The sequence below is a fragment of the Staurois parvus genome, unplaced genomic scaffold (genome assembly GCF_062004578.1).
Source record: "Staurois parvus isolate SC_StPar_1 unplaced genomic scaffold, SC_StPar_1.0 ptg000189l, whole genome shotgun sequence".
NCBI classification, from domain to species: domain Eukaryota; kingdom Metazoa; phylum Chordata; class Amphibia; order Anura; family Ranidae; genus Staurois; species Staurois parvus.
Window position 1 is genome coordinate 1,100,881 of NW_028317985.1, and position 23,873 is coordinate 1,124,753.

General features: G+C 44.0%; 1 protein-coding gene across 3 annotated transcripts in view; it reads left to right on the top strand.

Moving 5' to 3' along the window:
• The window catches only part of XYLT2 (xylosyltransferase 2), a 40,292-nt gene extending 20,673 nt beyond the window's left edge, over positions 1-19,619 (top strand). For 2 of the 3 annotated variants that reach the window (XM_089677600.1, XM_089677602.1), the window contains exons 8-11: positions 3,757-4,019; positions 7,640-7,820; positions 13,027-13,360; positions 18,359-19,619. In XM_089677600.1, coding sequence (XP_089533726.1) covers positions 3,757-4,019; positions 7,640-7,820; positions 13,027-13,360; positions 18,359-18,681 — 1,101 coding nt within the window. In that variant the 3' untranslated portion in view covers positions 18,682-19,619. The remainder of the gene's footprint in view (positions 1-3,756; positions 4,020-7,639; positions 7,821-13,026; positions 13,361-18,358) is intronic. The other variant, XM_089677601.1, reaches the window with a different exon arrangement.
• The last annotated feature ends 4,254 nt before the right edge of the window (positions 19,620-23,873 follow it).

Sequence of the window (23,873 nt, forward strand, 5' to 3'; positions counted from 1 at the left end):
TTAAAAAACTACTTAGAACTCTTAAGGGCCAATTCACACCAGAATGCGGTGTGGGAAACCTGCATTCCGTGCACATTCCCCACACCAGCTTCAAAACACTTTCAATTTTCAGCAGTTATCAGTGTGAACAACACTGTCACAATTACAGTGCATTTGCCTGCACTAGATCGCATGGTACTATCCCCTCATTCAAATGAATGCACCTGGATTGCATGTGAAGCGTGTTCCTGTGCAGTTCATGGTGTGAACCGGCTCTCAAAATATTTTATATTTTCGAAAATCAGAGGGCCTGTAGAATTACATTTAAATAGTTTTTTTTTTTTTTTTATTTTGCACGATATTTGCACAACTATTATCAAACCTATATGTTCAAAAAAAGAAATAAATATAATATAACCTTAGTACGCCTTAGTAGATCGCTCTTCAGAGAGCATTTGATAGGTGGTTAGATGATGTTGTGGCACCTCCTGCTTTAACTTCTTAAACCCTGCACTGGCACACTGCAACCTCATGCATTGCACGCAGTTGCGGGGTGCTTGCAGAGCAGCCCCATTCACTTGAATGGGTTGTGCTTGGCAGGTGATGGGGTATAATTCTAACCACAAAAGCACTGCAGCCACAGCATGTGTTTAGATGCCTCTGCAGCTAAAGGGGTGGGGAGGGGAGTGTTAAAAAACCTCAAGCACAGATTTTTATCTCCCCTCAAGCTGAAGGAGCCTTTACAGTTAGGCTTCTTTCACACCAATCAGTTTTTCTTCCGTTACTAAAGCAGAAGAAAAACGCATGACTATAAATCCTAGGGAACTCTTCACAACAGTCACTTGTGGGTCAGTTGCATTTTTAAGTGTGGCATGTTTGGTGTGTGTTTTTAAAACTGCACCAAAAACGCACTTCCCAATTGAAATGTATTAAAAACGCACCCGCGATTGCATTTCTGCTGCCACTTTCAGTCCAATCGCCTAGGCAATCGGAAGCAAAAGGTGTCTTCCCCCCCCCCCCCGAAGTCTTGTGGGACACGTGACAGGTCCCAGAAGACTACAGGACCATTCATGAAGCGCAGCGCTACTTGCGCCTGCGCAGTGGGCACTCGACTGTGAAGCCACAAGCTGTCACAGCCGGGTGCCCACACTGAAGATGCCGGCCTCCGGGAATACAGGACGGCTGGTGAAACTGGCTGCAGGGGGGGGGGCACCACGGGACCGAGGGACAGGTAAGTGGCTGTTTTTTAAAAGTCAGCTACAGTTTTTGTAGCTGCTGACTTTTATTTTTTGACAGGGTGAGTGGAACTCCACTTTAGGATTAATAGGATGTTAATGACCAGATAAATCTAGATAGAAGATATTGTATGTATTGTTCCATTCAGATAGTTAAGATATATAAGTAGCAGTTTTATGTGTTAGATCAGTGGTTCTCAAGCTTCCTAAAGCCATGACCCTTTAATACAGTTCCTCATGTTGTGGTGACCCCCAACCATAAAATTATTTACCCAGTAATTATAATTCATGAGTGTCGTTTTACCTCCAACACTGTTGCTTTCAGCACAGTAGCTGCTTTCAGCACAGTAGCTGCTTTCAGCACAGTAGCTGCTTTCAGCACAGTAGCTGCTTTCAGCACAGTAGCTGCTTTCAACAGAGTAGCTGCTTTCAACACAGTAGCTGCTTTCAACACAGTAGCTGCTTTCAACACAGTAGCTGCTCTTTACACATCAGAAATGTGTTTTCCGATGGTCTTAGGTGACCCCTGTGAAAGGGTCGTTCGACCCCCAAAGGGGTCACGACCCACAGGTTGAGAACCACTGTATTAGAGTATTGGTAGAATGCCCTGTTTCAAGATGGCGATATCGCTCTGCATTAAGGGGAGGTACAGCACTTTTTAAGTGGCTGATCATCCAATGTGCACACCCTTTGTGAAGAAGTCAGAAGTGACGAAACGCGTCAAGGAAGCGACGTTGGACGCAGATGTACAAATGGAAGTTGCAGAGTGGCCATCTTGACTGAGGTTTTTCAGTCATAAAATAAGATTTTACAGAGGATCCAAATTCTTTACTATCAAGAAGGATCACAAAGTTTTGTTTTTTTTTATATATATAATTTTATTGTAAGCATAACTTTATTAAAATCTATCCCTTTGAATATGATATTCTACACCATAAAGATTCTGTTCTGAGCCTTAATATGTTACCACATGGAGAGTGAGCTGAGCAGGGATGGTCAGATGAGCAGAGCTTTTTCATGCTTATTAAAGTGTTTTATCTGGTAAAGTGCATGGTGTGCAAGGTGATGGGGAGCGGCTCTCACATTTTACACGTGTACCGTGAATATTAGGAAAGCACAATTTTGTATCCAAAGGATATTGCACTATTATTGTTTTTTTGAGGAATTATTGAAGAAAGAAAAGACGGAGTTTATGATATTGAGAGCTTTAAACAAGTTTTGATAGGGTAAGGGTGTTTAGTACAGCCATGTAGATGTGGACACTAAGTGGGGTGGCACGTCTGTAACCACAGGGTGATAATATGTTTTTTTGCGTGGGATAATGCACTATATTGGTTTTCCTTTTTCTTTTTGAGCATTTCACCCTGGCGGTATTCCCGAGTGTAGCTCGGGGTTAACTTTCAGTACCAGTAAGCGGTAACCCCGAGCTACACCCGGGATTACCCTGCAGCGTTACTCAGGGATCCCTCCAGCACTTATTTTGTCCTGCACTCCTGCGATGTCCCCCCTGCAGCGTCCCCGACCATCTCTTCCGGCCGATGCCGACATCTGTCTTCCGGGTTCCGTTCCCTGCGAGTGTCGGGATGTACGGGGGACGGAACGGCGGGAAATTCAAAAATGTAAAAATGTGACATTCACTAAATACACTAAAATCTGATAGTATTACATTATTGTATCAAACCATTTCACATACATTTTGTCCCGAGTGCTTTGTCCGGCGCCCTGCCTGCATTTTTACTGTTCTTTCTGCCTGGAAACTGAGAAACGTCCATGGCGTCCAAAAAGCGTCCCTTTACGTCAAAAGCGGTTTTAGACCGACTAGAGAACAGCGATAGTAAATCAGAACCACTTGCAGAATTGAGTGATAATGATTCGTGGGGGAAATTACTCATCAGACACTGAAAACGATTCTGCGACTTTGCTCAGCGATGTGCGAACTTGGCGCTATATTTCAAATGAGTGTTTTTGGTTTGATTATATTATTGAATTAAATTTTTTATTTTATTATTTATTATATTATAATTTATGATTTCATGTTTCAAATTTTATCATACTCGGGATGTTTACTAGACTCTTGTTCGGACAGATTTCAGTGAGTTATTCCTAAGAATTACAGACCTACAATAAAAAAACAACATATTTTTATTGAAAACAATGTACCGCTTTGAGCACAGAAATACTGACCTAATCAGACCGCTAGGGAGGTTAAAGGAATATCTTCATGAAGGTGGACTAAATTTGAGAGCAAGTATATAAAAAAGTTTTTGAGGATAAAACAGGCGCTGGAAGATTATTATAATGATTGGGTATTGTTTACTCCCACTGATACAAGACATTCTCTTCTCCCACTGGCCACATTAGAGCCCCCCCCCAAGGTTTGAAGCACAGTAAACCGGCCCTTTGTTTAGAAAGTTTGGAGACTGTAGAGGATAGGAGGGTTTAGTTCCACTGTAAGTCAGGGAATTCTTTTCTGCTCAATAGACTTTTTAGTACATTACACGTCACTTTTTCTGGTTCTCACTTTCCTCCTTTCCTCTTCCAGCAGCTCTCCAGACCAACTTTTTTTGCCAGGAAGTTTGAGTCTTCGGTGAATCAGGAAGTCCTGGATATTTTGGATGCTCACCTGTTTGGAGAGCCAGTTCCCGGGACTCCAGGTCTCAAAGGTTACTGGGAGAATGTATACCACAGCATGGAAGGCCAGCGAGCGCTTACAGACGTCACCATGACTGCATATGAATCGTTTACACGTTTAGCACTTCGAGAACTGCAGAGTCCTGAGCAACTGAACAGAAAGAGATCCTGCAGGTTTGTATACAGAAAGGGGTGTAGTATATGATGTGTAATATATATAATCAAAAACAATACAAACATGTCGCGCTCCACTAATAACTGCAATATACTCAATGGACTATTTACATAAACAATATATAATTCAAATTTTCAATTAATTATAAATAACATACGTGAGTCCAACTTTGGTTTGCAGTCTTACTGAAACTGCGTGCTTATTTCAAACACAATCTGTGATTATTAAGGTGTCTTCCTCTAGTGAGACATATAACAAAGTCCACAAAAACTTTTACTTATGTGCGCCTTCATCAGTGTGCGCTCACCTGATATATATTACCAAACCGTTAAGTGGGGTCAAAAACAGCTTGTGTCCCTTTAAATGGACTTGGAAATGAATAGATTTGTATATCCCTGTCCCAGATGGATGGATGAATGGAGTATTTCCCTTTTTCCAGCAGGGGGACTCACCATTTTCCAGGGACCTTTTCTCCTGGAGTTGAATGGATGAAGTTATCCCTCTCTTCTCTAGGGGGTCTCGTCACTCCTTTTTATTATTATTATTCAGGTTTTATATAGGGCCAACAGTTTGCTCAGCGCTTTACAATATAACAGGAGACAATACAGCAACAATACAGTTCAATACAAGAGGGATAGGAGGGCCCTGATCCTGGGAGCTTTTTGACTTATTACTCCACGTGTATAGATGTCATGTAATCAAAGAATATAATATAGTGCCTTATCTCCTTTTAAAATGTATTTATTAAATAAAATATAGTGCACTCACATGATATAAATGATAAAACCATTTTTAAGTACAATATTATAGAATCCTCTGTGTTTGCAACACTCCTTATACTTGCTGTGTATTTTTGTTTAAGCGTCCTCACATCAATTATTTATATATATATATTATATAATTTTTTATTATTGTTATACAGGATTTATATAGCGCCAACAGTTTGCTCAGCGCTTTACAATAGAACAGGAGACAATACCGTTCAAGACAAGAGGGTTAGGAGGGCCCTGCTCCTTGGAGCTTACAATCTAAGAGATAGATAGAGATATATAGATAGATAGATAGATATATATATATATATATATATATATATATATATATATATATATATATACATATATACAGACACAAACCCACTTTACACATCAAAAGAACTCTTTGCTATGTTAATTTTATGCAGGTCACCTTGGTATTTGGGGAATAGCCTGTTTATCTAATTAGACATTTCAAAGGGTACATTGATTATTTGTTTAAGGATGATAAAGAATGTGATTGGACAATACAATAAGTATTTATTGATGGTGGAGTCAAAGGCATATTATATGGTGAAAGGATGACTTGTGTATCTGGTAAACACTATAGTGAACCTAACCTAATTGTGATTAGGGAAGTCTTTTCATGTAAGATCAAAAGTGTTTTGTCAGATCAGAAACCCTCCAGTAAACTGTATTTCAAGGGCAGTTATTTTGGCTGGGAGAGGAGCTTTTCGCTGTCATTAATATGGGAACACAGGTATAGATGATAACTCACATTATTGCATGCATGGAAGCTACCTAGGTGCATGTTATAGATCGGACATATGCTGGACGGTGTAGTATCTCCATGTTTGCTATGAAGTATCTTAAATGGGACTTTGAGAGTTGTTGTTCATTGTAATATCTACAAGTATTCAGCTGGATTTCTGTCATCTGTAACAAGTATCTTTTTTTTTTTTTTTATAAATATTTATTAATTTTCCATCAAGATTCATATTACAATCCTTTTCCCCACTTAAAGGGACACCAAAACAAAGAAAAACAAACAGAACAATACAATCTTACAAATATTTATCTCCCTAAAATAACTCCATACCCCTCCCCATCCACCCTCCCCTCCCCCCATTCCCACCCCGTTACTCTGCGTTTTCTTCCTTCCCCCCTGTAGAGAGTGCTCATAGCCTGTCTAGTAGAGTTTTATATCTTCATTTATTTCACCTTTCCTTTAAATTTCTCCCATTTTTCCCATTTTGCATGAAATATCCCCATCTTATCTACATGCATATAATAAAGTTTCTCCATCTCACAAATCTGATTCACTCTGACCACCCAATCCTCTTCCATCGGCACCTCTCTTTTTCTCCAATACCTGGGAATCAGACTCTTTGCGGCACTTAATAAATACCCTATACCCAAATCCTTATATGTTTTCACTGGTACCTCTATTATGGCAAAGACAAACCCCTGGGTCTAATCTAATATTAACTTCAGTAATCTTCCCCACTACTTTAACTATTTTCTTCCGAAATATTAGTATTTTTGAACACCCCCACCATACATGGTACCACGTGCCTATCTCTCCACACCCTCTCCAACACAACGGTGAAATCTCTCCATTCATCTTGTTTTCAACTTTCGGTGTAATGAGCCATCTTATCAAACACTTATAATTTACTTCAACCTCTCGCATACTAATATTTTCATAGGTTAATCTATATATTTTTTTCTGCATCTCTTCATCTATTTCCATCTCCAAATCTCTTTCCCATTTCTCTATATACTTCGGTTTAGGGCTATTATCTATATCAGTGAGAATTCTATATATTTTCGCAGTTCCATGTAACAAGTATCTTTTATACAAATAAATGGATCTCTCTGGAAAAGAACTGCGGGAAAAGTACATATATAAATATCCACTGTTCATACGTCCTCCATCATTGATATAAGACAACAGATTTGTCTTGTGAACTGTTTCTGTGTGGACCTCATAAATTTAGAGGACAACAAGGGGGAGATTTATTAACCTCTGGTTCACATCTCTGCGGCCGTGCGACATTTTGTTTACTCCTTTTCATGTGATCACTGATTGGCCAATCAGGAATCACATGGATCAGGACCTCACGCAGAGGTCCCATACAGCGATTGGTGTTCTGCTGTGTCCTCCGGGCACCGTGCGCTCCCAGGGAGTGTGCACAGGCAGAGAATGGGGGGCCGTTTATAAATAGCGACCCGCTTCGGCACTGCTCCCGTCCGGCCGTTTATGTACATGGGACGGACAGAAAGTGGTTAAGGGTCAGTTCACATTACATGCGTTTCAGTTGCTTTTTTCCTGCATCCAAAACGCACAGAAAGTAGGTTATGTGGTTGTCAATGTCATAGTTCACATCAGTGTTTGCAGTTCTAGTGCGTTTCAGTTGCAGAAAAAAAAAAGTACACAGAACTATACTGGAACGTGGTAAAATGCACTGGAACGCACCAAAACCGCACATGTCCCTATTCAGAAAAAGAGAAGGGGAAAAAATGAACCGGAATGCATAAAAAACGTGTCCGGAACGCATCTGGACTGCGTTTTTATAGTGTGAACCGGCCCTAAAAGAACCACAAAGTATCTTAAAAAAAAAACAAATCTAGCAGTAACCTTTGTACATAGAAGTCCTCAATTCCTGTGAAGAAATGGAATTTTGCTGTGCAGCCTGTTCTGGATGCCTTTTGGAGGTGAGTGTTTATATAAAGCCCATACCTAATGCAGAGCATAACATATGTCATTGAGTGACACCGATCATAAACAAGATTGCTGCTTTAACTGCACAGAGGAGGCTTTGGCAGAATGATTGATTATAGTGCTTGCTTTTTTCTCTCTGCAGCTTTGCCCCTGATGGTTTCTCATCTGCGGTTGAGATTTATTTCTATGATGACCACTTCCAAGGGTATTTAGTTACACAGAAGGTTCATCCCAGTTCAACGCTGGAGTTTTGGATGATACCACGTGGCAGTTTCAGAATAGTCGATCAGACCGGAGCCGCTAATCGCATCCAGAGCCTTGAGGTGAGTGTCAGCTCTTTCCCATTAAAGAGAACCTGTCCCATGAACATGTATGTGAACACACAGCGTGCACTGTGACTGCATGAGTTATGGGTACTGTGTGCATTAGCTGTATAACTCCTTCTGCAGTCAGTCTTTCAAACATGAAACTGTCACCATCTGCCAGACTGATATATTCTGGACTGTTAAAGGATAACTTCACCATTGGGAACATGTTACATGATCCACCCTTTTTTGGGTGGAACATGTAACATGTTCCTGCTGCTCTCCCCCTGTTCCCTATTCTCATTGTGATAGTGGGCCAGTTATCTTCTCCCTGCCCCCGCTGTCACAATTTGAAAAGAACAGAGCTGTGGAGGGCTGCGCCCACACGGTCACTTCATTCATTCACAGAGTTCTTTGAATGAATGAACTGCAACTACCGTTCTGGTAGATCACAAGCATAATAATGGCAGCAATGCCAAGCTGAGGTTTCTAAAGCGAGCAAAATCCTCTCTTGTTTTAAGAGAGGTATAGACTCCAGAGAGAGAGATATCATTCCCCCGGTACAAATCATTAGTAACACCTCATCTGGAATATGCAGTTCAGTTTTGGGCACCAATTCACAAAAAGAACATTGGGGAACTGGAGAGAGTACAGAGAAGGGAAACCAAACTGACACAGTTGACCACCCCCTCCTCCTTAATAAACTACTCTCCCTTGGCATCGGAGATACTGCTCTCTCTTGGTTCTCATCCTACCTATCCCGACGCTCCTTCAGTGTCGCCTACAATGGTGCCACCTCCCCCTCCCTCCCCCTCTCTGTTGGGGTCCCCCAAGGCTCTGTCCTTGGACCCCTTCTCTTCTCCATCTACACCTCCTCCCTGGGCAAACTCATACAATCTCACGGCTTCAACTATCACCTCTATGCTGACGACACCCAAATCTACCTCTCCACCCCTCACCTCACCCCCACTATCTCCGCCCGCATCACTCACCTCCTAAATGACATCTCAGACTGGATGTCGCTACATTTCCTCAAGCTCAACCTCTCCAAAACCGAGCTCCTCATCTTTCCCCCTGCCAACACCCCCCCCCCCCCCATCCTATCCATCATCACCAACAACTCCACTATCACTCCCGCCCCGCAAGCCAAAGTCCTTGGCGTCATTCTTGATGCGAACCTCTCCCTCCAACCGCATGTCAAATCACTCACAAACACATGCAGGCTCCATCTTCGCAACATTGCCAAGATACGCTCCTTCCTCACCCCAGACACCACCAAACTTCTAGTACACTCCCTGATTATCTCACGCCTTGACTACTGCAACTCCCCCCTCACCGGCCTACCCCAGTGCAGGCTCTCCCCGCTCCAGACCATCCTGAACTCAGCTGCCAGACTCATCCACCTCACCACCCGCTCCACCTCTGCCACCCCCCTCTGCCTCTCCCTCCACTGGCTCCCGATTGCCCAACGCATCAAATTTAAACTCCTAACCCTGACCTACAAAGCCGTTCACAACATTGCCCCTGACTACCTCACCAACCTGATCACCAAGTACCACCCTACCCGTACCCTTCGCTCCTCACAGGACCTCCTTCTATCCTGCTCCCTGGTCTCCTCCTCCCATGCACGACTGCAGGACTTCTCCAGGTCCTCCCCCATCCTCTGGAACTCACTGCCCCAATCCATCAGACTGTCGCCTTCCCTATTCACATTCAGGCGCTCCCTCAAAACCCATCTCTTCAGGGAAGCCTACCCCACCCTCACCTAACGGCCATCCTCCCTCATTCCTCCCACCACTTCATCCCCCTCAGCCACTTCCTACTGTACCTTTACCCCCTCCCTCCTAGATTGTAAGCTCGTAAGAGTAGGGCCCTCTTACCCCTCGTACGTTGTTTGTTGTTGTTGTACTGTGCCATGTATTGTCCCCCCTATTGTACAGCGCTGAGCAAACCCTTTGGCGCTATATAAACTCGTAGTAATAATAATAATAATAATAAGAGGCATGGAGGAGCTAAGCTATGAGGAAAGATTAGAGGGACTGAATTTATTCTCTCTTGAGAAGAGGAGATTAAGGAGATTTATAATACATAAGGGGGGGATATGATCTCCATGTATAATACATAAGGGGGGATATGATCTCCATGTATAATACATAAGGGGGGATATGATCTCCATGTATAATACATAAGGGGGGATATGATCTCCATGTATAATACATAAGGGGGGATATGATCTCCATGTATAATACATAAGGGGGATATGATCTCCATGTATAATACATAAGGGGGGATATGATCACCATGTATAGTACATAAGGGGGGATATGAGCACCATGTATAATACATAAGGGGGGATATGATCTCCATGTATAATAGATAAGGGGGGATATGATCTCCATGTATAATACATAAGGGGGATATGATCTCCATGTATAATACATAAGGGGGGATATGATCACCATGTATAGTACATAAGGGGGGATATGAGCACCATGTATAATACATAAGGGGGGATATGATCTCCATGTATAATACATAAGGGGGGATATGATGTCCATGTATAATACATAAGGGGGATATGATCTCCATGTATAATACATAAGGGGGGATATGATCTCCATGTATAATACATAAGGGGGGATATGATGTCCATGTATAATACATAAGGGGGGATATGATCTCTGTGTATAATACATAAGGGGGATATGATCTCCATGTATAATACATAAGGGGGATATGATCTCCATGTATAATACATAAGGGGGGATATGATGTCCATGTATAATACATAAGGGGGGATATGATCTCTGTGTATAATACATAAGGGGGATATGATCTCCATGTATAATACATAAGGGGGATATGATCTCCATGTATAATACATAAGGGGGATATGATCTCCATGTATAATACATAAGGGGGGATATGATCTCCATGTATAATACATAAGGGGGGATATGATCTCCATGTATAATACATAAGGGGGGGATATGATGTCCATGTATAATACATAAGGGGGATATGATCTCCATGTATAAATACATCAGTGGTTCATATAGTGAACTCAGTGTAGTTATTCCCCCTGAGGTCATCACAGAGGACAAGGGGGCGCTCTTTACATCTGGAGGAAAAGAAATTTAATCTCCAAACACGGAAAGGTTTCTTCACAGTAAGAGCTGTGAGAATGTGGAATAGACTCCCTCAAGAGTTGGTTCTGGCTAGCTCAGTGGATTGCTTTAAAAAAGTCCTGGATTCTTTCTTAGATACACAGAATATAATTGGTTACTAACATCTATAGGTAAAGTTGATCCAGGGAATATCTGATTGCCTCTCGGGATCAGGAAGAAATATTTTCCCCTGCAGGAGCAAATTGGATCATACTTTGCTGGGGTTTTTGCCTTCCTCTAGATCAACTGTGGGTGTAGGATTATAACTTTTTTTTTTTATATGATTGAACTGGATGGACTTTTGTCTGTCCTCAGCCAGACTAACTATGTAACTATGACATCCTTTGCGGCTGACGGCTTGTAGTTCTCAATGAGTGAGCAAAATAATTGGGCTGAAATCTTGTTGTTTCTGTGCGATTCCCATGTGAACCAGTCCTAAAACCCCTGCAGGTGCAGAGGAATTCCCGTTAATCTGCCAGAAATCCAGTTGTTCCTGTTTGAACTTTCAACTCTATCTCTGCTGTATTGGTAGACAAGCAGTGTTGCCAGCCTTCCCCAGTCCTCTGGTGGACTACAGAACATACTACTCCTCATGTCCTTGGAGACCCCATCAATTTCAAATAAAATCTTCCCATATGACTACATGTACTTTAACATGGGCGTGTTATTTATTTCAGAGGCACACTGCAAGTGAAAGGAAAAATTGTTCATGAAAAGGAAAAATGCACCAAATAGGCATTTAAAATGCTTGATCTCTTTGTGATTTTTACCTGAAATTTTGTCAACTTAGTGGTGTGGTCTCTAAAACATGAGAGGGGAGTTGTTCTGTAGCCCAGTCCAGTGGAAGATTGCTGGACAGGAATGGCTCTGATCATCTCTATGTTCTCAGAAACCAGAAGCGATTAGCATTCTTCCCTTCTGTTGTTCCTGGATGTATACAGGGCCATTTTTACATTGGGAAAACATTTAATCACCCTGATCTTGGTGTGATCAGATGCTGTGAAGGGCAGAGGATGGATCTGGGGTCTAATAGACCCTAGATTTCTCAGTAAAGAGTATCTGTCACTGCCTATCGCTATCACAGGGGATATTTATATTCCCTGTGATGGCAATAAGAGTGATTCAATTAACATTTTTTTTATTTTTTTTTGACAGTGCCCATGTCTCCCGCATGCTTGCGCACAAAGGCAGACATGCGTCGGTCCTGCACATATACGTAAACAGCTATTGCAGCACACGTGCGGCATCACTGCGAACGTCAGATTGTGGGCAGTAATTCTAGCACCAGACCTCCTGTGTAAATCTAAAATGATAACCTGTAAACGCTTTTAAAGCATCCCCTATGGATAATAAAATTTACGTAGTGCATCGCCGTTGCACGGGTGTGCACAATTTTAAAGCGTCGTGTTTGACATGTTGGTATCTATTTACGCAGCATAAAATCATCATCTTTTATATGGTACCAAACAATTGGATATTCTATTGTGTTTTTGTGCATTTAAAATTTAAAAAAGGTGTGTTTTTTCCCCAAAAGATTGCATTGGGAAAACCACTGCACACATACCATGTGACATAAAGAATTTCCGCCATTTTATTTTCTAGGGCCTCTGCTTTAAAAAAAATACATAATGTTTAGGGGTTCTAAGTAATTTTCTAGCAAAAAATACAGATTTTTACTCTCTGCCAATTAGGGAGTGTTCTGTGTTTCATACCGCCTGGCAGTACTCGGGTCGTCGGTTCGAATCCCAACTGCGGCACCACCTGCCTGGAGTTTGCATGTTCTCCCTGTGCCTCCGGGTACTCCGGTTTCCTCCCACACTCCAAAGACATGTTGGTAGGTTAATTGGTTCCTGTCTAAATTGTCCCTAGTATGTGTATGTATGAATGTGAGTTAGGGACCTTAGATTGTACACCCCTTGAGGGTTAGGGACTGATGTGAATGTACAATATATATGTAAAGCACTGCGTAAATTGACAGTGCTATATAAGTACCTGAAATAAATAACTAACTCCACTTCTGTCATTTCTCACCATTTAATAATGTGATTATGTCACAGGTGGGCACTGAATGGGACCCCAAGGAGAGGATCTTCCGGAATTTTGGAGGCCTGATTGGTCCTATGGACGAGCCTGTGGCTGTTCAGAAATGGAGCCATGGAGTAAATGTGACAGTTACTGTGGTCTGGATTGATCCGACGTACATAATAGCCGCTTCCTACGACATCTCGGTTGACTCTGAGGCAGATTTCACACAATACAAGCCACCGCTGTCGCGCCCCCTGCGTCCTGGTGTGTGGAAGGTCCGCTTACTGCATTTCTGGGAGCTGCTGGCAGAAGTCAAATTCTTTGTGATACCGCTGACCTATAGAAACAAGGAACCGCTGCAGGGAGGTGAGGCCTGAATCCTTACATCTGTTGTACTGTACACATTTTATTGGCTGTTAGGACTTTTGTGTGCGATAGATCAGACTCCAGATCAGGGGCGGACTGACCGTTTGGAAACTCAGGCACTGCCCGAGGGCCTGGGGTCAGTAGGGGGCCCCATGAAATGCCCCTGGTACCTTTTTCATAGGCTTTTTTGAGTTTGGGCAAGGCTACAGGGGCCCCATGATCCCTTATTGCCCGGGGGCCCCATGACTTGTCAGTCCGCCCCTGCTCCAGACACTGCCTTGGTGATACTAGCTAATCGGTGAAATGGCATTGGTGGGTATTAGTAAAGTAGGGCCACACAATCGGAAATATAGGAGGCATATAAGTGAAAGATTGTGCCTGAATGTTTGTTTTTTGTTTCTTTGGTTTTTTTTTTTGATACAGTAGAGCAGTGGTTCTCAACCTGTGGGTCGCGATCCCTTTGGGGGTCGAACGACCCTTTCACAGGGGTCCCCTAAGACCATCAGAAAACACATATTTCCGATGTGTAAAGAGTAGCTATTGTGTAGAAAGCAGCTGCTGTGTAGAAAGCAGCTGCTGTGTAGAAAGCAGCTGCTCTGTAGAAAGCAGCTGCTCTGTAGAAAGCAGCTACTGTGTAGAAAGCAGCTACTGTGTAGAAAGCAGCTACTGTGTAGAAAGCAGCTACTGTGTAGAAAGCAGCTACTGTGTAGAAAGCAGCTACTGTGTAGAAAGCAGCTACTGTGTTGAAAGCAGCTACTGTGTTGAAAGCAGCTACTGTGTAGAAAGCAGCTACTGTGTTGAAAGCAGCAGTATTGGAGGTAAAACGACACTCTTGAATTATAATTACTGGGTAAATAATTTTATGGTTGGGGGTCACCACAACATGAGGAACTGTATTAAAGGGTCACGGCATTAGGAAGGTTGACAACCATTGGTGTAGAGGGATTAGAACACCTGCCACATTTTTATTGCTGTCTGTGCCCCTCGCTGGGGAAATTCCCCTTCTCCTGTTTACCATTATTACTGGAAGTTAAAGAAAACCCCGAATTTCAGGTTGTCACCAAAACAGAAGTAGAGAGGAAATCTTCCAAAGGCAACACTTCTAGGAACAATCAGGGATTTCCTCACTTTGGAGGGGTTTCTCTCACATCCTGTTTCAGCTATGGGACAAGAAGTGAATGGAATTCTCCCCAGTGGGACTTGGATGAGAAAAAATAACCTGATGGGTTTTAGCCCTCCTTTACTCTATCCAAAATTTAAAAGACAGGTTTTGCGTATACAGGCAGTCCCTGGGTTAGGAACAAGATTCTGTAGGTTCGTTCTGAAGTTGAATTTGTTTGTAAGTTGGAACAGGTACATTTTTTTAAGTGCAACTCCAGCCAAAAAAAACACTTTTAAGTTTGGGATAGCATAGGGAAGGGTTAACTGGCCATGCAGTGATGTGGGATTGCTGACAGATCCACTGGGCTGTAGGTGGCAGCATGTGGTGAGCAGCAAGATGGCCGCCTGCCGGTTTCCAGGAGTGACGGCACACTGCCTCCGTTCTTAAAGCTGTGTTCCACTCAACCTATCAAAAAATAAAAAGTCAGCAGCTACAAAAACTGTAGCTGCTGACGTTTAAAAAACAGCCACTTACCTGTCCCTCGGTCCCGCGGTGTGTCCCTCGCAGCCCGTTTCACTGGCCGTCCTGTATTCTAGGAGGCCGGTATCTTCAGTGTGGGCACCCGGCTGTGATAGCTTGCGGCTTTACAGCCGGGTACCCACTGCGCATGCGCGAGTAGCACTGCACTTCCTGAATGGTCCTGTAGTCTTCTTGGACCTGTCACGTGTCCCAAAAGACTACAGGGAGGGAGGACACCCTCCGCTTCTGATTGCCTAGGCGATCGGACCGGAAGTGGGAGCGGGTACCTGTCACATTCCCCCCGCCCCCCCAAAGGTGCTAATCCTTAATGGGGAGGGGGGGAGCAGTCCTTAAAGCGGAACTTCCCCTTTTGGGTGGAGCTCTGCTTTAAGTATGAATCGTATGTAAGTCGGATATTTGCAAGTCAGGGACTGCCTGTAGTTCTACTTTAATTGTGCATCTGTTCAGAGTGCTATTATGTCTCATTTTGAGTAAAAAGTCAAAAATCTGTCTCAATTGGCTATTTAGGAATACAGGGGTTAGACAAAAATATGGAAACACTACATGATTTGCAGGTGTGAAAGTGACGACATGTTTCACCTTGAAAGCGAAAGTGATGTAACATTCTTTTGCGTCCGCTGTGTGATGAGACACCTAGCTAACATGTGGGAAGCCTCACTTTCGTCGTTCACTGTGTGCACTGCTAGTGATAAGGAGTCGTATCAGAGCTTAATGAGCTTCAAAGAGGGCAAATGGTTGGTGCCGCTTAGCTGGTGCCGCTGTGATTGAAGTTGCCGATTTATTTTCTGTGATGCTCAAAGGTTATGATGGTTATAAAAACGTCATCTGATCAGCGTAGGTGCGGTCGAAAGAGACAAAAGGACATTGCGCAGGGTTGTAACCCGGAATAAAAAAGCAACGGCTGCAAAAGTGACTGCAGAGCTCAGTCTGTCTTCACAGGTATTACTAGCAGTACGTTTGCGGTGCTTCCCCATCTACTTCAATGTGTGGCGTTCACCTGCCCATCACTACATTTCAGGTGAACTTTGCAAAGCATCGCAGCTGTGGCATGGAAACATCTTTGTCAACTGCCTAATGCAGCTTAAGGATTGAGCAGTTGGCGGGTGGCAAAATTGCAGCTCATCCACGCATTTTTGCTACGCCCCTAAACACATGTCTAAATGAAGCCTTAAAGTGTAAAGGCTCCTGGTTTTTTAACTTCATGCATTCTAAAACTTACCTGAGCCCCCTCTCGATCCAGTGATGTGCGCAAGATTTTTGGTTCACCCGGGTCTCTCTTGTGATTGGCTGAAACAGCCTGGTTGTGTTCCCCCATAACAAGCTGCTTGCTATGGGGGCACTAGGTAGGAGGAAGGGGCCAGGAGTGCCAGTGGGGGCCAGAAGAGGAGGATTGGGGCTGCTCTGTGCAAAGTTTTGTCCCTCCGCCCCCCCCACCCCCATCATTCCCTTAGGCCACATGTGTCAACTGGCGGCCCTCCAGCTGTTGCCAAACTACAAGTCCCATGAAGCATTGCAAGATTGACAGTTACAAGCATGACTTCCAAAGACAGAGGCATGATGGGACTTGTAGTTTCCCAACAGATGGAGGGCGCTTGACACCCTGCGCTAATAGGAATCATTGCAATGCTCCTGCACACCTGGCTCACCCGCATTACATTAACCACTGCCGCCAGTCTGACATTCCTCTCCTACATCAAAAAGTTTAATTTACGTATACGTGCGGTGCAATCACAATTTACATATGCGTGCGGTGCAATCACAATTTACGTATGCGTGCGGTGCAATCACAATTTCCGTATGCGTGCGGTGCAATCACAATTTCCGTATGCGTGCGGTGCAATCACAATTTCCGTATGCGTGCGGTGCAATCACAATTTCCGTATGCGTGCGGTGCAATCACAATTTCCGTATGCGCGCGGTGCAATCACAATTTCCGTATGCGCGCGGTGCAATCACAATTTACGTATGAGCGCGGTGCAATCACAATTTACGTATGAGCGCGGTGCAATCACAATTTACGTATGAGCGCGGTGCAATCACAATTTACGTATGCGCGCGGTGCAATCACAATTTACGTATGCGCGCGGTGCAATCACAATTTACGTATGCGTGCGGTGCAATCACAATTTCCGTATGCGCGCGGTGCAATCACAATTTCCGTATGCGCGCGGTGCAATCACAATTTCCGTATGCGCGCGGTGCAATCACAATTTCCGTATGCGTGCGGTGCAATCACAGCATTACTCATTACACCTGCATTACTCGCAACAGATGGAGGGCTGCCAGTTTGACACCCCTGCCTTAGGCAATTGATGACAGTGCCCCTGGCACCTCCTGGAATATGTGATGTTAATATCCTAGGAGGCACTGGGAGCCCCACATGTCACCCCATTCAGTAACGAAGGAGGGGGGCATGTCATCGGTAGGCCGTGCCAGAACCCAGATGAGGCGACGCAGCCTCCCAGTGACGTCACAAAGGAATGGAGGCTGCAGAGAAGAGTATCTCGGAAGGACAACGCTGGATCTACTGTGTGGGTGGATATCTCAGCTATGGCCTTCTCAGCATCAGATAAGTGGGGAAAAAGGGAAAAAAAATGGGGGGGGGGGGGGGGGGGTTGTTGATAAGACTTTGCTGAATAGAGAGGAAGCAGCCTGATTTTCATCTAGTTTTGTTGCTTACTTGCTTGACACCTGCCCCCTCTGTATTTCCAAGGTCTTTGATGTGTTAGACACAGTTAAAGGCCCAGTACTGTACATTTACAGTCAGATAACGTGTAAACAATTTGATCCACAGATATCGCCCACTCCGCTCCTCCCATGGTATCCTCCTCTCTAGCTCCCTCATCACCTCCTCCCACGCTCGCCTCCAGGACTTCTCCAGAGCCTCTCCCATCCTCTGGAACTCCCTACCACAGCATGTCCGGTCAGCAGCCACCCTGTCTGCCTTTAGGCGATCTTTGAAAACTCACCTCTTCAGGGAAGCCTACCCCACCTCCACCTAAGAACTGTACCTGAATCACCTCCACCAGATCATCCCCCGTAGCTATCACCTCCCCCTTCCTTTAGATTGTAAGCTCCATGAGCCGGGCTCTCACATTCCTTCTGTACTGAAATGTATTGCTGCTGTATTGTCTCCCTTTATATTGTAAAGCGCTGCGCAAACTGTTGGCGCCATATAAATCCTGTATAATAATAATCACACTGATCTCAGCCAAGCCAGCACAGGTTTCTGCACAATGCTGGTATTTGGGTATTGAATAGGGTCAGTGGTGTCGTCTCTTTAAATATCCCTTCTGTGGTGGAATGATGGTAAATATGTGACATGTTTGCGTAATCATTTTTTTTTCTTTTTTCAGGTGACCGCTGGCTGCATGCTGGCCCATCTCGGGGTCAGTACATGGAGCAAAATTTTCAAGCACTCAGTGGAATCCTAAATTTACCCCCACGGGTTGAAGTCGAACAGGAGGCCAATCGGAGGTCTGAGCTACTGGGTAAAGATCTGGAGAAATGGACAGATGATGGTTTAAGCAGCTTTTGGTCTATCGGAGGCGTTTGCACCAAAACTGCTTCCTCGTTTTGCCCGTCCCTTCCCATCTGTTCTGACACACACTGGAGTTCCATGTCTCCGGACCCAAAGTCTGAGCTGGGGCCTGCCGGACATGATGGCCGCTCAAGGTAGCAGGAATTCCCAGCACAGTGGAGGACTGCGGTTCATGGTATCTCGACGGGGGGACAATCTGTGTTTTTGCCTGTGTCGCAGATCTGTGGATAAAACAAAAGCTTGAGCTGTTTTCTGCCTGGTACGAAGTGACAAAACAAGTTGAATCTGTTTACATAGTTTCCCCCGTTCTATGAGGGCCAAATAAAGGCCACTTGACATTCCTCATCATTTCCCATTTGCTCGTCAGAGCGTGCCAAGCTGGTCCAGCAATTTCCCCCATGTGTGCCAAATAGGTTTCTGGCTGGGGTTGTATCTGCTGCTATGAAACAGATCTGAAATGACCAAATACAACCTGGGTGGACACTACTATTCCTGAAGGGGCTGGTTCCTCAGATGGATGACTGACTTGTGGACTTGTACGGTGAAGCAAAGAAGAAAGCTGCACGTGCAGAATAGGTAGAGATGCGACAAGGACTACCTACCATGCACCTCACGTTGGAAGGCAGATAAAGGTGATCAGCTGCCACTCAAATTGGTTACTAGCGGGTGGCTTCTGGTCACATGGCTGTCTGCCTTCCAGCCACAGCTGCCCAAAAGGTGGTTTTGGTGCCATCTTTATTGGGTCTGTGATGTTTCATAATTGGATCACATGACTAACTGTGGTATGAAGGTTCCGTCATTGTGGACTCTGTGTTAAAGTTAATTTCTGTTAACAAACGGTACTTTTTTTAGCACCACTAACGAAATTCTTGCATTTGTTTTCAGAATGGTTGATTTAGTGGTTTAAACCAATTACCAAAGGTTGCCTGCGTGGTGCAGCCACCTGTGTAGACTGGCAGGGGCTGGCGCCACAGGCTAGTGTGCCCGTTATCACTCTTTGTGACGCAAAGCACTTTATTAATGTCATTTTTATGGCGTGAAAAAGTCTTAATAAACGTTATGTTATAGCCACTAAATCACTACTTGTCATCATAACTTTAAATGTTGATCTGTCCTAAGCAAAATGCGCTAACTCTCCCTAATCCACTAGATGTTAGACTTTTTCTAAGTGTAGTACTCCTCACAGCCACTAGAGGTCAGACGTTTCCTGAGTATAGCACTCCATCACAGCCACTAGATGTCAGACGTTTCCTGAGTGTAGCACTTCATCACAGCTACTAGAGGTCACTTTTCCTGAGTATAGCACTTCATCACAGCCACTAGATGTCAGACGTTTCCTGAGTGTAGCACTTCATCACAGCCACTAGAGGTCAGACGTTTCCTGAGTGTAGCACTTCATCACAGCCACTAGAGGTCAGACGTTTCCTGAGTATAGCACTCCATCACAGCCACTAGATGTCAGACGTTTCCTGAGTGTAGCACTTCATCACAGCCACTAGAGGTCACTTTTCCTGAGTATAGCACTTCATCACAGCCACTAGAGGTCAGACGTTTCCTGAGTGTAGCACTTCATCACAGCCACTAGAGGTCAGACGTTTCCTGAGTATAGCACTTCACAGCCACTAGAGGTCACTTTTCCTGAGTGTAGCACTTCATCACAGCCACTAGAGGTCAGACGTTTCCTGAGTGTAGCACTTCATCACAGCCACTAGAGGTCAGACGTTTCCTGAGTATAGCACTTCACAGCCACTAGAGGTCACTTTTCCTGAGTGTAGCACTTCATCACAGCCACTAGAGGTCAGACGTTTCCTGAGTGTAGCACTTCATCACAGCCACTAGAGGTCAGACGTTTCCTGAGTATAGCACTTCACAGCCACTAGAGGTCACTTTTCCTGAGTATAGCACTTCATCACAGCCACTAGAGGTCAGACTTTTCCTGAGTATAGCACTTCATCACAGCCACTAGAGGTCAGACTTTTCCTGAGTATAGCACTTCATCACAGCCACTAGAGGTCAGACTTTTCCTGAGTGTAGTACTTCATCACAGCCATTAGGTGTCAGACCTTTAGTATAGCACTTCATCACAGCCACTAGAGGTCAGACCTTTAGTATAGCACTTCATCACAGCCACTAGAGGTCAGACTTTTCCTGAGTATAGCACTTCATCACAGCCACTAGAGGTCAGACTTTTCCTGAGTATAGCACTTCACAGCCACTAGAGGTCACTTTTCCTGAGTATAGCACTTCATCACAGCCACTAGAGGTCAGACGTTTCCTGAGTGTAGCACTTCATCACAGCCACTAGAGGTCAGACGTTTCCTGAGTATAGCACTTCACAGCCACTAGAGGTCACTTTTCCTGAGTGTAGCACTTCATCACAGCCACTAGAGGTCAGACGTTTCCTGAGTGTAGCACTTCATCACAGCCACTAGAGGTCAGACGTTTCCTGAGTATAGCACTTCACAGCCACTAGAGGTCACTTTTCCTGAGTGTAGCACTTCATCACAGCCACTATAGGTCAGACGTTTCCTGAGTGTAGCACTTCATCACAGCCACTAGAGGTCAGACGTTTCCTGAGTATAGCACTTCACAGCCACTAGAGGTCACTTTTCCTGAGTATAGCACTTCATCACAGCCACTAGAGCAGCGTTTTTCAACCACTGTGCCGCGGCACACTAGTGTGCCGTGAGATATTGTCTGGTGTGCCGTGGGAAAAATTCCAATTTCATCTGTAACATGTGGCTTCGGCTCACAAATAGACCAATCATTAGAATCTAATGATTCAGTGGTCGGCAAGCCGCGGCTCGCGAGCCACATGCGGCTCTTTACCCAGTCTAATGCGGCTCTTCTGTGTGCCGGGCGCCTGCTCCCCTCCCTCCTCTCGGTCGGCCGCTCCCCTGCCTCCTCTCGGTTGGCAGCCCCAAAAGTCCGCGCGGACCTTTTAATCCGGCTTGCGGATGTGGCTGTCAGGATGTGTGTAGGCGGGGCAGCGTGCCGAACGTGAGGGGAGGGGAGCTAGGCTCCTCTCACAGTCCGCCCTGAAGACCCGAACGGCGCGGGAAGACAGCGAGAGGAACGCAAAAGGTAAGTGAATTGACACGGGGGACTTGGCTTACTAGAAGGGGGGGGGGGGAATAGTACTGTGGGGGATGAAATACTATATGAGGGATGAATTACTTTATGAGGGATGAAATACTATATGGGGGGATGAAATACTATATGGGGGATGAATTACTATATCAGGGATGAATTACTATATGAGGGATGAAATACTATATGGGGGGATGAAATACTATATGGGGGGATGAAATACTATATGGGGGGATGAATTACTATATGAGGGATGAAATACTATATGGGGGGATGAAATACTATATGAGGGATGAAATACTATATGGGGGATGAATTACTATATGAGGGATGAATTACTGTATGAGGGATGAAATACTATATGGGGGGATGAAATACTATATGAGGGATGAAATACTATATGAGGGGATGAAATACTATATGGGGGATGAAATACTATATGAGGGATGAAATACTATATGAGGGATGAAATACTATATGAGGGATGAATTACTATATGAGGGATGAAATACTATATGGGGGGATGAAATACTATATGGGGGGATGAAATACTATATGGGGGGATGAAATACTATATGAGGGATGAATTACTATGGGGGATGAATTACTATATGGAGGATGAATTACTATATGGGGGATTAATTACTATGCTTACTATGGGGGAATATTACTATACTTACTATGGATGACACATACACATCATTCATCTACTCTTGGTCCGGCCCCCGGGTCCAATTATAAAATACTTTATTATTTCATAATAAAGTAATTATAAAATAATTTCTTTGTGTTTGATTCCTATTCAAGAGAATTACTTTATATATAGTCAATATAGGCACAGAGGTAAATTTTTTTAACATTTTCTAATGGTGGTGTGCCTCGTGATTTTTTTCATGAAAAAAGTGTGCCTTTGCACAAAAAAGGTTGAAAAACACTGCACTAGAGGTCAGACTTTTCCTGAGTATAGCACTTCATCACAGCCACTAGAGGTCAGACTTTTCCTGAGTATAGCACTTCATCACAGCCACTAGAGGTCAGACTTTTCCTGAGTGTAGTACATCATCACAGCCATTAGGTGTCAGACCTTTAGTATAGTACTTCATCACAGCCACTAGAGGTCAGACATTTCCTGAGTATAGCACTTCATCACAGCCACTAGAGGTCAGACCTTTAGTATAGCACTTCATCACAGCCACTAGAGGTCAGACTTTTCCTGAGTGTAGTACTCCTCACATCCAATAGATGGAAGACTTTTCCTGCGTGTAGTACTTCCTCTCAGCCACTAGAGGTCAGACTTTTCCTGAGTGTAGTACTCCTCATAACCAAATTTGCACTCAAGAAATTGTGGGATTGACTAATCCCACACTTTTTGAGGGCTGAGCAAAACAGAAAAGTATGAAAATTAGGGTAACCATTGTCCTTTGCGATAGGATCAGAACACTCTTCCTAATGTGCAACAAAATAGGAAAGGGGAGAGAGAGTGAGCAAATATGCTAATTACATACATTGCTCTCCCTAAGTTAAAACCATATGGTCAAAAAGTATCCTTATTGGTGCTGGCTAAAAATGAGAGAGAGATAATGAGAGTGACCTTTGCAATTGGATCAGAACACAATCTTAAATAAGTTCACCTTTTACAAACATAATAGCACTTTTTTTTTTTTGCAGGTAAAAAAAATGTGCATTTGTTGTTCTTGTTTGTGTGCTGTTTTTTTTTTTTTTTTTTTTTTTTTTTTTTTTTTTTTTGAGCCTGTAAAGGATTACACTCATGATCAGCAGATCTCGGGGTGCAGTGCAGGGCTCCTGCAGACTGTCAGTGTAAGCTGTCTGTCCGTACCTCTTACAGGCAGACAATTACATAATGACAGGAAGCATCAATGAACTACCTAGAGTGCTCACTATCGCCCCGATAGTTCATTGAGAACTACAAGCATTCAGCCACAAATTCTCTTGGTACATGTATTTTTTCATTCACAGAACTCGGGGAATTAATTATGTGTCCGTGTGGGCAGGACACTGTACAGATGCGTTCTTGTTAATTTGTGACGGTGAGCACAGGGAGAAGATCCCCAGCCCACTGTCACAATTAGCTGGGGGATCCAGGGAGGCCGCAGGAGCAGTCACATGTTACATGTTCAATCCTAAAAACATTAGGAGCATGTAACATGTTAGAGCCTGGCAAACCATCAGAAAGGAGAAACCCCAGTCTTTGGTAATGTCCATGGGTTCCAGACTTTAGG